The following is a 17,246-nucleotide window of genomic DNA, read 5'->3' as shown; positions in this document are numbered from 1 at the left end:
CCAAATTAAATCGGTTCATTTAATAGGTTTGGTTTGGTTTTTCGGTTTGGATCGGTTTTTATCCAAACCATGAACACCCCTAACTAATAATATGTAACAGTATTGTTCCAATACCTCTTTTTCCACAACCTTCTCATCATATTTATAGAGGATATTCTTACAAATAAATATATACTTTTAGAAATCATGCAATCCATATTATTTTTTATACACCAAACAAACATCGGATAAGAAATAATCTCATAATACACCATATTCAACAGTATTCTTATACACCCTACCAAATGAGCTCTAATAGTTTAAATCTATGACACATTACTCTTGAATATATTGGTTATTAAAATGTCTTGCACCAATCGACATGCATTATTTTAGATTATCTTATTGGGGACTTGCCTCTTTTATTATGAAAAATAAAAAGATTGACTTGCATTGTATAACATAATTAATATAATTAGAAAAGCAATGCACCTACCTAAAGTGTGTCTAGAGAGGCTAAAACATATATAAACCTTGCTCCTATCTAATAAAGATGGAGAGACTATTTAATAACATATTCAGTAAAAATTTCATAAATGAACCAACAGAAGATAAAACGTATACAAACCTTATTCCTACCTAGTAAAGATTGAGAGACTATTTTTATACCATGAAATGATAAGAATCATAAAGTTAGACGTGCCCTAGGATTGGATTCAAACTAGCTCAATTATTGCCTCTCACATGGTTGGTGATTTAGCTCTACTATATATACATGTATTAATGAGTAAATATTTCATCCTACTAACTTAAAAGAAATACTCCATATATCCACTTGAAAACAATGTCAAAGTCTCAAACTTCTCCCCAAATTCCTCCCAAGTATTTACAAGAAGATGAACTTAGTGATGAGTGTAAGAAATTGCTCTTAACTCTACCAAAAGAAAGAGGATGGCTTGTATCACATATCTACAATTACCAAGGTTTTTGGGCAACATCAAGAATCATTCAAGGTGTGATTGCTTGTCAACAACAATTTCAAGCTCAAGATAATGATATCATCCTTGTTACAACTCCTAAATCAGGAACCACTTGACTAAAAACACTTTTATTTGGTTTAATAAATCGAGTAAAACATCATATTTTTGAACAAAATCACCCTTTACTTATTAAGAATCCTCATGATCTTGTTCCATTCTTTGAACTTAAACTCTATGTTGATGGGCATGCAAGTCCCTGATTTCTCATCCTTCACCACACCTAGACTCTTGTCAACTGATTTGGCCTTTGCTTCATTACCAAAATCTGTCCAAGATTCAAAAACCAAACTTGTTTATTTATGTAGGAATCCTAAGGACACTTTCATTTCTATATGGCATTTTGCAAACAACTTAATACTTCATCACAAAGATACCAATTCCATTGAAGAATTATTTGGTCTTTTTTGTAAGGGGGTGATCTTTTATGGTCCATTTTGGGATCACGTGTTAGATTATTGGAAACAAAGCATAGAAAATCCTAACAAAGTATTTTTCTTGATGTATGAAGAAATTAAAGAACAACCAAAATTGCATCTTAAGCGTTTGGCTGAATTCTTGGAATGTCCATTTTCTATAAAGGAAGAAAATTGTGGAGTTGTAGATGAAATATTAAGAATGAGTAGCTTTAAGAATTTGAGCAATTTGGAGGTGAATACAACTGGAAAGTTGTCAACTAGAGAAGAAAATAAAGTGTTCTTTCGTAGAGGAGAAATTGGAGATTGGAAGAATTATTTTACTACAGAGATGAGTGAGAAACTCACTTATATCATTGAACAAAAATTTCAAGGATCTGGACTGAAATTTTCATATATTTGATTAGGAATTATTTTATTTGCTTCGAAAAGTAATATTGGAGTATATGTTTTTGAGATATGTGTATTTGAGATTAATGTAACAAGAACATATATATCACAAAAATTCTACTAGTAATATAATGGTACTGTTTTAGATGCTCATTAATCATTACTCAAATTATTACAAATTATGTATTAAATTCATATTACTTTGTTTTGTCATGGACAAAAAGGGAACCACACTCTATACATATACTCACGTTTAGAGAGGGCACAAATTAAAGAACAACTTGTAACGATCCATTCGATAACCGTTTTGACACTTATTTTGGGTTTGAAATGTGAATTTTGACTTGTGAGGTCGGGTGACATGAGTCTCGAGGCATCCAAATGTGTATCAGAGAAGAAAAAAAAAGCTAAATGTTAGGCCAAAAAATTGATCAAAAACAACATTTGACGTAAATGGACTTGAAATAGAGGTTTGAAAGTTCTTATAGATCCAGATAATGATTCATAACTTAGATAGATAGTTTGAATGAGTCTCTAGGAACTTTGGAGCAATCCGAACACTTATGTAATTTAAAAAAAATCATCACTCGTGTTCTTCAAAAAATGGGTTAAATAGATGTTCAAAAAGTTTGTTCAAGTGATCAGAATCAAGCGGATTTGTTTTCAAGGCATTATCGACTTCAATATTGAAGAAATTGATATACAAGATCAGAATGCTAAGTGATATTTTAATAAAGAATAGTAAAATATGTGATGTACTATTTTCTCCTTAATCAAGATTTTATCCAATTAAACTTTCCTTATAAAAATTTTCATGAGACAACTAACAATTATATTACTAGATGTGTGTACTTTTTTTCTTAACTAAATATTTTACCCATGGATATGCCTAATTAAGAGCTATCTCTAGAGTGCTTTGTCTAGTTCTCTTACTTTAATTATTAGATGGAAAAAAAAGTGTTTTCTAACATGACCCCACAACAACAACTTTATTAATGTAATGTAACAAAACAAGAGCTCTATTTGAAGTTTCTTGTCTAGTTGTCTCTATATATACACTTACGAGTAAACCTTTATCATACAAATTAGAAGAAAACTCAATCTTCAAAATCATGACAACATCTCTTCCCAAATACTTACAAGATCAAGAGGGCTTAAGTGAAGAGTGTAAGAATTTTTTCTCAGTGTTACCAAAAGAAAAAGGATGGATGGGATCATATATTTATAACTATCAAGGTTTTTGGGCATCACCAAGAACAATTCAAGGTGTGATTGCATGTCAACAACAATTTCAATCTCAAGATAGTGATATCATTCTTGTTACACCTCCTAAATCAGGAACCACTTGGTTAAAATCACTTTTATTTGTTTTAGTGAATCGAATGAAACATCCCCTTTTTGAACAAAATCACCCTTTACTTGACAAGAACCCTCATGATCTTATTCCATTCTTGGAACTCACACTCTATGTTGATGGCCATGTCCCTAATTTTTCTGCTTTCACTACACCTAGACTCTTGTCAACTCATGTGCCCTTTGCTTCATTGCCAAAATCTGTCCAAGATTCAAAAACCAAACTTGTTTACTTGTGTCGGAATCCTAAGGACACTTTCATTTCTATGTGGCATTTTACAAACAATTTAAGACTTCATCACAAAGATATTCATTCCATTGAAGAAATATTTGAATCTTTTTGTAAGGGGGTGAGCCTTTATGGTCCGTTTTGGAATCACATATTGGATTATTGGGAACAAAGTATAGAAAAGCCTAATAAAGTACTTTTCTTGATGTATGAAGAAATTACAGTGCAACCCAAACTTCAGCTTAAACGCTTGGCTGAATTTTTGGAATGTCCATTTTCCATAGAGGAAGAAAATTGTGGAGTGATGGATGAAATATTAAGAATGTGTAGCTTTGAGAATTTGAGCAACTTGGAGGTGAATACAAATGGGAAATTGTCAACTGAAGAATTAGAAAATAAAGTGTTCTTTCGTAAAGGAGAAGTTGGAGATTGGAAGAATTATTTTACCATAGAAATGAGTGAGAAACTCAATCATATTAATGAACGAAAATTCCAAGGATCTGGAATAAAATTTTCATACATCTAATTAGGCATTAAGATTCTATATGTCAATTGAATGCAATTATTTGTTTTAAAACTCAATGTTGAATTGGAGCAGTTGTATTTGAGATTAATATTGTAATAAGAACATATATACTACAAGAGTTTTATTGTAGTACTGATACAATTATGTTCGCAACTTAAATTGTTGAAAAAATATGTATAAAATCATATATCTTTATTTGGTCGCAAACGGTGCTTTTCATAGTATGATCGTTTTCCTTTTCGATTTTGAAAATGTCTAGTATACGTATTGAAGTCGATTAATTTTAATTAGAGTTGTGTAGAGTTTTATTCGGGAGAAAACACTTTCTACCAAATCATCATATATATTTTTTTACTATGCTTATGTTTGTCCATACAATTTTTTCCACTTTTATTCAACAAAGAAATTTCAAAACACCATTTAATTATATATCAGATTGATTTCTGAAGTTTTTGTTTTAATTTTTTGAAGATGAATTTCAAGTTTGAAAAAATCGCTCTAGCTATTCTTTTTTCAAATGATTGCAAAAGGCATATCTTGAAGGATTAGTGAAACAATAATGCATTTTAACAAATTACTAAATTGACCCTAAATAAATTAAGCTAATGATGAGTACAAATCATCTTCTATCAAACATCAACCAACTATATCAGCATCTACCTAGTTTTTACACTATTTTATTTCCCCCCCCCCCCCGCACCCACCCCACACACACCCATATAATATATATATATATATATATATATATATATATATATATATATATATATCATGAATCATGACTTTAGTTATTTTAGTCTTGCATTTAATTTCTTTATGGGTAGTTAATTTATTAGTTTAATTGGATATATATATTTATTTATTTATATTTTATATATAGGAGTAAGCTAGCGCTTAAATGCTAAAATATGGATAGTGGTTGTATCGTCGTTTTACTCCTCTTATTATATGCTAAAATGGTGGTTGCAAACACCTTTTTTTATTACAACGATTCAAAATCGAACCCAAATCGATAATTTTAAAAAAAAAGTTATTGGTTTAAAGGTTTTATTTTTTTATCATCAGATTATCGGTTTGAGGTTTTTTCTTAATGGGTTAATCAATAACCTAATAGTAAATTTAAAAAATTATATTTATAGCATTCGGTATATAAAGTCCTTAACTTAGGATTTAGATTCATATTTTTATTTCTGGCAGTCACAAACTTTCGGTTATTCTCCAATGTGTTAGTGTTGCTTTTGAGCAAGATGCAATCTATCAACTCATCATATGCATGGTTTATTCAGTTTATCACCATGTTTCCAAGTGATTTTCAACTATTTATTTTTTGTGTCAAATCTTAATGGTTAAACTGATAAGCCAATATCCTAATGGTTCCATAACGATTTAACATGTCTATAAACCAATAATTGATAAACTTCAAAATCGAACTGAACCAAACGATACACAACTCTATTTTTTATGCTTTGTAACTCTATTTTTCTTGAGAAGAAAAATCAGAGTCGAAGAAAAGAGTAATTTTATTGCCACTTATGATTTTACATGCTAATAATATGTAACAGTATTGTTCCAACTATACCTCTTTTTCCACAGCCCTTTTCATCATATTATGGAGGATATTCTTACAAATAAATATATACTTTTAGAAATCATACAATACATATTATTTTTTATACACCAAACAAATATCGCATAAGAAATAATCTCATAATACATCATATTCAATATTATTCTTATACACCCTACCAAATGACCTCTAATATAGTACTTTAGATCTATGACACATTACTCTTGAATATATTGGTTATTAAAATGTCTTGCACCGCGACATGCATGATTTTAGCATATCTTATTGGGGACTTGCCTCTTTTATTATAAAAATAAAAAGATTCATGAGTTGCATTATATAACATAATTAATAAAATTAGAAAAGCAATGCACTTATCTAAAGTGTGTCTAAAGAGGGTGAAACGTATATAAACCTTGCTCCTATCTAATAAAGATTGAGAAGCTGTTTAATAATATATTCAGTAAAAAATTTATGAGTGGGTCTAAAGAGGGTATACAAACCTTATTCCTACCTAATAAAGATTGAGAGACTATTTATATACCATAAAGTTAGACATGCCCTAGGATTGGACTCAAACTAGCTCAATTATTGCCTCTCACATGGTTGGAGATTTAGCTCTAATATATATACATGTATTAATGAGTAAATATTTCATCCTACTAACTTAAAGAAACACTCCATATATCCACTTGAAAACAATGTCAACGTCTCAAACTTCTCCCCAAATTCCTCCCAAGTATTTACAAGAGGATGAAGTTAGTGATGAGTGTAAGAAATTGCTCTTAACTCTACCAAAATAAAGAGGACGGCTTGCATCACATATCTATAATTACTAAGGTTTTCGGGCAACACCAACAATCATTCTGTAACACCTCAGAAAAATTTTCGAACTAAGACTCGAACCGTTCTTCGTAGTGAGTAAGATTTTACCAAGGAATTAAATTTTTTTCTTAAGTGTTAAGGTCACTAGATGTAGCACCTTGAATTTCAAAAAGAATTAGATTGGAAATAGCAAAAATCTGAAATTTTGCAAGTTAAGCTAAGTTTGAGTTTTGGGTCGACTTCAAACGACCATAACTTCTAGCTCAGGATGATTTAGGTGTGATACCAGATACCGTAGGAAATATCTTTGAATTATATTTCCAACGCCACCGAGTTTTCTCAGTTTCGAGTTCGTATGAGGGAGATATGTCCATTCGAAGTTGGGCTGTGTAGATAAGGAAAGTCAAAACCGGATTTTAGAGGGGTATTTTGGTCTTTTCCTTACCCAAACAGATTTAATTCGTTTTTAGTAATATTTTAGGGGTCTAATCTGATAAGGTTCAGTTTTATAATCTTAGTTTACGCCTAGGGTTTTAGTTGAGAGTTCAAGAAGAGAAAAGAAGAAGAGAGAAGAGGAGAAAAGAGAAAGGATCTAAGCGTTCGTCGAAATTCTTGAGAGTTATTGCAGATTGTCGTCATGGGTTTGATCCCTAAGTGGTATGTAAGCTTCCATAGTGTTGGGTTTGTTCACCCATACGCCAAACATATTATTTTCAGCGAAGTTTCATTCTCAAAAAGTTGAAGGATTTAAGTTCTTGATAGGTGTTCTTGAAGTTCATTCTAAATCTTGCTTTGTTGGGGTTTAGATGATATCTTGAGATTAAAGTGATTGTTTTGAGTGGATTAGTGTGTACTTAGGTTGGGTGATTGAATCTAAGGAAAACTTGAGAAAAGAAATCAATTAAAAGCGATTTAGGATTAGAAAACGAGAGGCGAAATTCGTCGAACTTGGCCTGGGGAGAGGCTAGTGCGGCCCGCCCCTGCAGTGCGCCCATATGTAGCCTCTGAAGTTAGGGGCTGGCGCCCCGCGCCCGGAACGCGCCAGGGTCACCTGCCCCCACTCATTCTCCGTTAGTTGTCCCGTTTGAGCTCCTTTGAAGTGTATCTTCACCCCTTTTGATTCTAAACACTTCAAACTACTTCCAAACACTTAGAAATCATTCATAACATGATCATAACCTTGAATTCATAATTCAAATTCAAGGTAAAGTTAAGAGTTAAGTCTTGAGAGTTCTTCCAAGCATTTTGAGAAAGTCCATGTGAGTCTTTTTTAAGAGTCTTTTACAACTTCTAGTAACTTGTTTCAAGACTCGAGTAAGTGAGCATGAGAGTGAGGAGAATGTATTCATAAGTCTACACTATCATCTATATCCTTCATATCATGAACCATAACTCTTGAATTCATAACTCACGTTTAAGAGAGAGTTAAGATCTAGTAAAGTTCAAGCAAAGCTATGAGTTCAATTATGAATCCTTTGAGATCAACTATTGATTTGAACTTGTCACGACCCAAGCCTAGGTCCTAGACGTGACCGGCGAATGGGGAACCCGTAGGAACCCCAAACAAGCCTCATAGCGTATCATTACACATCATTGGCCATGGAAGCAATTAAAATGACCATAAGCGATAAGCATAATCAAGGGGGAAATCAGGACTAAGGGAGCAAGAGAAAAAAAAGGAATGATACATAAATATCATAGATGAGTCAAGCTCAAGCATAATACACAACTTGTCCAACACCACCTCTAAACATGGGTACTTAGCGGGGGCCAAGACAAACTACCGGGCTCACCCTCATAGTCAATACATAACTAAAAAGGAAAAGTCTTATACATAGCAAGAGATCATCAGCAACGTCCCCAGAATGGAAGACTCACCAATAATCTCGATAGAAAATCGTATTAGCCACGCGGAGGAGGATGGTCAAGCGATGCTCCGGTTCCTACATGGTGACATCATGTAGGCATAGAGTATGCATTAGTACGTTTGAATGTACTAAGTATATGGGATGCAATGCAATGCAACAATAGATTGACATCATAGGCAAAATGCATAATCATACCCGATAGATAGCATATTAATGAGATGATATGTATAATGATGCTTACATAAAAATCATATTTAGTGGGGAGTAGTACATGTGTGGCGAGTGACCATCAATATAGTATTTCCAAGGCCTACCACCCCCTTGGAGAGGCGAAAGAGGTACAAATCCCTCAATGTGGTTACCCGGGCCTACCACCCCCCGAGCTAGGGACCAAGGTACAAACCCCTCGATATGGTTATACGGGTCTACTACCCCCCGTACTAGGCAACCAAGGTACCAACCCCTCGATACGGTTACCCGGGCCTACAACCCCCCGAGCTAGGCTTGGTCGACTCACAACACATATATAGAGAAAATCATATACATGTGTCTATTTCATCATCATTTCAGTAATTATATAACCATCCGACTCATAGGACGTACATTGGACCTTCCATTTCCTAAGAATTCTATAAATGGGCATTTTATCAAACACATGGTGGGCTACTGTTCATGTAAATAAAATCATGTATTTCAAGAGTACTATGTCCAACCAATTCCAAAATCCATATAAATCAGCCCACCAACAACATATATATATATATATATATATATATATCAACCTTCATAATTTGATCATGGAAGCATGAAAACCATAAACATCACATAATAATTTCATTTCATGATAATATGCAAAATAGACCATAATAGGGTGTGTAGTAGTAATTTCATACTTCAAGAGTTCATAAATAACCATAAGGACCCATAAACTTGAAGTAGAAATAGAGGATAAATGGTTGGACTTGTGGAAAGGAAGGTTTCCACAATCAAACCCACATACCTCAACTTTGGAGAATCCTTGATGAAGATTGGAATGGAGAATTGAAGCTTGAGATTGAGTCTTGAATCCGGAATTAGAGCTTGAGATGTTTGAATTTGGTTGAGGATCTTGGTGGAATTTTGGAGAGGGCTTAAAGAGTGTTTTTGAAGTTAAAAAAAATGACTAAGTATGGGACATATCCCCTTTTAATAAAAAAAAACGTCCCCAACCCGCATCAAAAAAATAGCTCACTGGAAATTACAAATTTGCACAGACAAGTTTTACGAAAATGGTCATAACTCTCTCATCCTAACTCGGAATGAGGTGAAACCAAGTGTGTTGGAAAGCTAACTCAAAGAGCTTTAATTTAATAGGTTGTGGCCCTTCCAGTTCCTTGTGTGCTAAGAGATATGCCCCTTTAAAGTTGACCCTCCAAATCGCATTTTTTGCGATTTTCGAATTTTGATACGGTTGCTCTAAAATTCGGGTTAGACCCATCTCCCACTCAATTTGACCCCATGAATAAGAATATGAAGTCAAATTTCCGAAATCATGCACAGATTTTGAGATATATGGAAATTACAATTATAGGTGTTTTCGAAGCACATTTTCGTGCTTTTTTTTTTTGGGTCGTTTCAATACTAGATTCTGAAAAAGTAAGTATGAGAATGAGAAGGGTTGTATTCACGAGTTCCATATTATTATGTAAACCCTCGAGTCAAGTCGTTCATGCCCATAACTTCCGCATAAACTCTATCAGTTGAGTACCTTTGAGAGGAGTAGTATCTTCAAGTTCTAAGTCTTGAGTATTGAGTTCTTAATCCCCTTTGAGATTATGTTTCTAATCATGGGACTATTACATGTTACCCGTGAAGTCTTTGAGTTGAATTGTCCATGCCCATAATTCCGCATGAACTCTATAAGTCGAGCAGTTTTGAGATAACAAGTATCTTTGAGTGCTTGAGTTGAGTAGTTCATGCTCATAATTCCGCACGAACCTTCTAAGTTGAGCATTCTTGAAATTAGTAGTATCATTGAAGTTCTTGAGTTCCAAGCATTTGAGTTCTATATATGGTTATTGAAAACCTTGCATTGAGTCGTTCAAGTCCATAATTCGGCGTGAACCATATTTTAAGAAGTCTTTTACAAATGTTTAAATTTTTTTTTTAAGACTTAAGCATTGAAGTTGAGTAAAGAGTAAGAGCAAAGTTCATTTTCTTTAAAATGATATATAGGAACTAAGTATTTCCAAGAGTAAATGTTTACACAATTAAGATAAGAGAAAACTGAGATTTTCAAAAGAGTTTTGAACAGAAAAATGGAACATTGATTCCAAGAGAGCTTTTAAGCTAAGTTTGAGTAATTATCTCAAACCAGAGAATAAGTTGTTTTAAAAACATATGAGCAAAGTATATTTTGAGAGTAGTATTGAGCACCGATATGGGGATGCGAGTTTATATTAACTCAAGCTCCCATAAACCATGTAGCCATCATGGGCAGAAAAAGAGTCATACTTTTTAGATGATTCCTTAGTGCTTTTCAGCATAGACTAGTGGATCCACTTAGTAGTTCAGGTTCTATACCGATGGCAAGGTATATGACGGTCCTTGACAACATGAGGTAAAACGTTGTACCATCACTTAGGCTCATAGTGATGTTGTCGGTTAGAGAATCTCCCACAGAAGTTATTGTACTCTTATATACACAGTTATTTATATTTTTACATACATTTCAGAGTTATGTTGTATCTTTGCATACACACAGAGTTGATAGTATGTTTTTAAACAGTTTGTTTCTTTATATTGCACTTGTTTTAAATTGCTTTATATTGAAATAAGTTCAGTCATATTGAGTTAAGTATCCAGAGTTGAGTACCTAGAGTCGAATATCATATCATATCTTTGAGTTGAGTATCTTATTTCTGAGTTGAGTAAGTTTGAATAGTTTTGAGTATCCTTGAGTATTCCTTGAGTTGAGTAAGTTTGAGAAGAGGTAAGTATGTTTCCTTTTTATCAAGTTTCAAGCTTATGTTTATGTTTTAGAATTTCCCTTACATGCTCATACATTCCACGTACTGAGCTATCTGGCTTGCATTTTTCATGATACAGACACAGGTATTCGAGATCATCAACAGGAGATTCGTTGATACATCCGGGAGTTCGAGTTAGCTATAATAAGTCTCCTTAATTCCAGAGGATTTCATTTACTTTTCAGTTTAGTCAGGATGTCGTGGGTCTTGTCCCAACTTCCATCCTTATCAGTTAGAAGCTTCATAGATAGTCAATAAAGTTGAGAAGTCTGCATTATTCATTTATTTTATTAAATGTTTTAAAGACTTAAGTTACCCATTTTGGGGCGAGTTAAATATATTATATTATTCAGAGTTTTCTTTTGAGTTAAAGCTTTCTATTTAAGTTTATTGAATTTTATTCAATTTTTAAGCTTTTGCATGCTTGAGTTAGTCTTCTGCTTGTAGTCAGCCAGGATGAGGGTTCGCTTGGGGACCAGCAATGGACTTCAAGTACCGGCCACGTTCAGGGTGTAGACTCGGGTCGTAAGGTGTGATTGCTTGTCAACAACAATTTCAGGCTCAAGATAGTGATATCATCCTTGTTACAACTCTTAAATCAGGAACTACTTGGCTAAAAACACTTTTATTTGGTTTAGTGAATCGAGTAAAACATCCTGTTTTTGAACAAAATCACCCTTTACTTATCAAGAATCCTCATGATCTTGTTCCATACTTGGAACTTACACTTTATGTGGATGGACAAGTCCCTAATTTCTCATCCATTACCACACCTAGACTCTTGTCAACTCATTTGTCTTTCGCTTCATTGCCAAAATCTATCAAAGATTTAAATACCAAACTTGTTTACTTATGTAGGAATTCCAGAGACACTTTCATTTCTATGTGGCATTTACAAATAATTTAAAACTAGATCACAAAGATATCAATTCCATTGGAAAAGTGTTTGATCTTTTTTGCAATGGTGTGAGCCTTTATGGTCCATTTTGGAATCACGTGTTAGATTATTGGAAAGCAAGTATTGAAAAACCAAATAAAGTAATTTTCTTGATGTATGAAGAAATTAAAGAGCAACCAAAAATTCAGATTAAACGTTTGGCTGAATTCTTGGAATGTCCATTTTCCATAAAGGAAGAAAATTGTGGAGTGGTAGATGAAATATTAAGAATATGCAGCTTTGAAAATTTGAGCAATTTGGAGGTGAATACAAACGGAAAATTATCATCTGGAGAGGAAAATAAAGTGTTCTTTCGTAAAGGGAAAATTGGAGAATGGAAGAATTACTTCACTATAGAAATGATTGAGAAACTCAATCATATAATTGAACAAAAGTTTGAAGGATCTGGATTAAGGTTTTAATATATTTGATTGAACATTTATTATATTTGTTTTGCCAATTATTGCATGCAATGTCTAATTGTTGTCACTTTATGTTTAAAATTGAGAAGTTTGTCACATTAATATTGTAAAATTGTGATAGCTTGTTGTTTGAGAAAATAAAAGAATGCACAAGTTATTTTGACATTTATGGGTATCCCGATTTAATTATTCTAGCTAGTTGAATAAAATAATTTAAGAGTGAGAAAAAGCATGAAAATAAATAATATAGAGCAATTCAAATCTAGCTGTCACTTCTTGATCGATAATCATCATTATCTATAAAGATCTGAAATTCGATATTAAATTAATTCGATCACTTCCTTACTCATACAAAAATCTTAATCTAATTGATTTTATTTGATCTCCTTGACTTTGAATAAGAAGAGGAAAATATATTTTTTCACCCAAAGAACAAAATTATGCAATAAGTTAACATTTTAATAATATTATCCTCAGCAATTGCAACATATTAATATTATTTTTTCTTTTATTTACATCTAATTAAATATCATATTGTAGCACAATTTTATTTCTTTTTCTTGTTACTTAAGTAATAAATAAAGTTCAAATTCTAGTACCATGAAGTTGGTGTGGTGTAGTGGTTATCACGTCAGTCTTACACACTGAAGGTCCCCAGTTCGATCCTGGGCATCAACATTACTTTTTTTTCCCAACGGAAATGAATGTTTTATTTATTATAACTTTTTTTGCCCAACGAAAATGAATGTTTCATTTATTATGGTTTTCATCGATATTTTGTACTCATATAGTAACTCGACTAAATTCAAATTCATGCATTGCATGACTCTTTTTCTGGAGTGACGCTCTTGACAAGACTTTTTTCCATTTCTATAGACTCAAATCTAGACTTCTGGTTAAGGGTAAAAGGATCTCACCTATATTTCGCCACAATCCATGTCGTTATTATCTACTTAGAGGGCCGTCGACTTACCTACTTAGGTTATTGGGCCGTAAAGAATTCCCCTTACAATTCAAAGCCCAATTTATTGGGCCCATGATAATTAGCACCATTTTGATTATCAAATAAGTTATTTTTCCAATTCCACATTTTCTCTCATATATATTATTTTTCCTTGCATATTTATTTTCAACCTTACATCATATATAAGGCCAATAAATAGAACATACATAATTAATTAAATGGTTTACCATTTATTAGTTTGTTAATTTTGTGAAAATTCAAACTCGCAAGGATTAAAAGTGCGTGTAGCAATTACATGAAGGTTAACTATGTTTAACCAGAAATTAATCACAAATATCAAAATCAAAATTTATCTATATTTGATGGACTACCATGCCACAACCCAAATGACATATATTGTCCAATGTCCACATTGGTTCTATATCCACATGAATTTATCTTTCAAGCTACGTTATATTGAGCTTCAAAAGTATGTGTACCATGTGAACTTACATCACTTTCTTCTTCCATTGCGACGTGAGATTCGTCTAAAATGACATGTACACCTTATCTTCAAAAAATTTATCAACCTAAAAATCTGCCAATTCTATCTAACCCGCCCTCATCTATCAACCCTATGTCAAGAGCGTTACATAAAAAAACACAAAATTCTATCATTACAATTTACAATGACTACTCTTTCGTATATAATAGTAATGGATGTGAACTTAATGTTTTATTAAATATAGTTTCGTTGAAATCACTTTAACCTAATGTCATCCATTCTAATTAATGCAAGTACTTTAATATTACTGACCAAAAAAATCAAACATTTTCTGGTTCTGCCGCCTCATTCATCCCCTCTAAAAAATGATCATATGTTAAATATATTTAAATAAAAAAATCATACATAATTTATATGCCAAACGTCATTTCTAAATTCTAAAACATTGGAGCATTTTTAAAGTCAATATTAGACTATGGACACCTGTTATTTGAGGTTGACAGATCATTATGATATCAAATTCATCTGAATCGACATTTTTTTACGTAAAGTATAAATTATGTGTAAAATTTTAGTAAAATTAAAACAAATAATAATTTGATCTCCAATTCTAATATATATAATAATTTTTTTATTAAAAATTAAATTCATAAAATTTAAATCTTGCTCCACTTCTACTTATATACATGCTACCAAACTTATTTCTTAAGTTGCTTAGTTAAACTATTAGCCAAAATTAAGAATTCAACGTTGATCGAAGAGGTGCTTGCATTAGCAATTTGTAGTATAGTTTTTCTTTTTTTAATGAGAGTGCAAGTGTACACAATTGACTCATGATGATGCATACGTTTTTACGCATACCTCAATTAATTTATCCGATAATTCTAATTCAAACTATAATCAAAGATGAATTTAAAATTTGCTATGTAGTATGTATTCGATAATCTAACTTTGAGTGAATCGAAAAATATGTCTGATTATCTTTATTTCATATACAATATTACATTCTTCAAATAATTCAAATTAAAGTAATTGAATGTCTAGCTCGTGTCTATGTGGCATGCATGACTGATTAATATATTTCATATATCATAGTCGATACTAATTCATGAAATATAATTCACTTTCAAGATGTCTCGATGGCTAAAAAGTTATGTATTAGGTTTTAGTATATATCCACATCAACAAAATAATAAATCAATTACATCTCTTGAAATAATCTATAATTCTTTATTAGTAAATAAAAAGGTTAATTTCTAGTTTTTTGTATTTTTACATTGGTCACACGTGGGGAGTGGGCTTCCTTTTATTTATCCAAATCAAATATTGTGAATTGGTCAAAAAAAATCTGCTTATTAATTATGGACAAATTACTTAAGTACACAACATTACTTTACCTATTCTTAATATTTCCCTACTCTTTTACTAAAATACAAAAATCCCTTATTTTCCCCCAATTCAACTTAACCGGATACTTTATTAGTTTAAGTATCCACCCGCTATTAATTAAAGTATTTGTGCTACTATATTATGCATCCGCTCGTTAATTTAAGTATCCGCCCGTTATTAATTAAAGTATCCGTGCCAACAACTTAATAATTTAAGTATCCGCCCTTTATTAATTAAAGTATCCGCGCTGCTATATTATGTATCCGAAAGACACTAAAAAAGGGATTTTTGGTAATTAATAAAATAGTAGGGATAGGAAGTAATTTCTTTTTTATACTATGTGATTTGCCTAATTTTTACAAATTATTAATAATAACAATTAATGGCTAAGTAACCAATTAATCACTTTTTATATCACAATGAAACGTCATAACGTGTTTTTTTTCTTTTTTTAAGAAAAAAAAAGTTTGGGTTAAAAACTTATGCAAAACATTTGTATCCGTACTACAATTGCACTTATGGTTTTGTTGCTATAATAATCTTGAAGTATAATCGAACCTCGTTATAACAATTATTATTCGTAATTATAATACTAACATTTTTACGGTATGGATTTGATTTTCTCGAAAATTGATTTTTCTTATTATATTTTACTTCTTTATAACACTATTATTTTAATTATAACGATCATGAAACATTATTATAACGATACTTTCTTTGTAAAATTGCCAACGAATATCTAAAGAAAATTATTTTTTCAAAAAATAAAATGGTAGTAATAAACTAATAATACATGCAGAACTAGTATGAACATGTCGATATATGGTAACTATAGATGAATTAAAAAAAATGAATTTTGGATCTAATTAATAAAATATCATAAAGTTCACATTTGCATGAAAACATGGAAACAGGTTCTCTTATATGTTTTCATTGACTTTAATAAATAAGTGAACCGACCATTCTGTATCCCCATGATACCAAACAAATTAAAATTTCCCTTGTTATATATCCCTTCGTCTCAAATAATTTATCGTATTTTACTTTTGTATATATTTTCTTTAAAAATATTAAGTATAGAATTTTTTTTGATTATTTTATTCTTTTTTTATAGATCAAAATATAATTTCATAATTATGTCTTCATATTTAAAATAATTATTTTAAAAAAATTACGATAGATAATTTGAGACCGGAGAAATCCTCAATTTGTAGTATATAAAAGAAGAGTGTAAGTCAAAATTTTGGAATTATGCCAAGGTTTATTGTACTTTCAATCTGTATTGGTTAACTGTAAATGTATGGTTGACTTTTATTATCTTTATCTTTTTTATTTTATAACCTATAGTCAAATCAATCGAGAAAATAATAACAAGGGCTATGTGTATAAACTACGTGGAAATTAGATTTTTTTCTTTGGTTTAAAGTAAGTTTTGTTGAAATAATATGAATTTCTATGCCAGCGACCTCAATTCAAAGGTGCATGTTGATCTCTCTTGCCTACTGCCTAGGTTATATTTATCTATTCTATTCTATTTGGGGGGAAAAGGCACACGATTCTTTCGATAAATTCCTTCCTCCTCCCAGCCTCACCCAAAGGTGGATAAGAATTTAAGCTTTGTTGGTTTAAACGTTATAATTTTGTGTGAACCTAAATTAATCAGTATGATCTATTTCGATGATATTATAGTTTTATTAGTATTTCCCTATTCTATTTTTTTTTTTTGCTGTTTCTATGCTTTTGGTGTTTTTTTATTTCATTAAAAGGTATAATAAGTACAATAAAATAGAAACAAATGTTTTTTCGAATGTTTAAAGTAGACACATTGTAAAAAGCATTTTTACATTGGCCG

The 17,246-nt window shown here is 31.5% G+C and overlaps 1 protein-coding gene, 1 non-coding gene and 2 pseudogenes across 2 annotated transcripts; all 4 read left to right on the top strand.

Annotated features, from left to right (window-relative positions):
* Positions 1–823: 823 nt before the first annotated feature.
* Positions 824–1,835, top strand: LOC125829788 (cytosolic sulfotransferase 12-like; annotated as a pseudogene).
* A 1,099-nt stretch (positions 1,836–2,934) lies between these two features.
* Positions 2,935–4,057, top strand: LOC125829790 (cytosolic sulfotransferase 12-like). Its single transcript, XM_049508988.1, has one exon. The coding sequence runs from the start codon at positions 2,935–2,937 to the stop codon at positions 3,928–3,930; it is 996 nt and encodes a 331-aa protein (XP_049364945.1). The 3' UTR covers positions 3,931–4,057.
* A 2,141-nt stretch (positions 4,058–6,198) lies between these two features.
* Positions 6,199–12,566, top strand: LOC125829791 (cytosolic sulfotransferase 12-like; annotated as a pseudogene).
* Positions 12,567–13,162: 596 nt separating this feature from the next.
* On the top strand, positions 13,163–13,235 carry TRNAV-UAC (transfer RNA valine (anticodon UAC)). The gene has a single exon. It is a non-coding gene; the product is annotated as a tRNA-Val (tRNA).
* The last annotated feature ends 4,011 nt before the right edge of the window (positions 13,236–17,246 follow it).

The sequence above is a fragment of the Solanum verrucosum genome, unplaced genomic scaffold (genome assembly GCF_900185275.1).
Source record: "Solanum verrucosum unplaced genomic scaffold, falcon-dt-bn FXZP01000008.1, whole genome shotgun sequence".
NCBI classification, from domain to species: Eukaryota; Viridiplantae; Streptophyta; class Magnoliopsida; order Solanales; family Solanaceae; genus Solanum; species Solanum verrucosum.
This window is presented reverse-complemented; position numbering and strand designations above follow the sequence as displayed.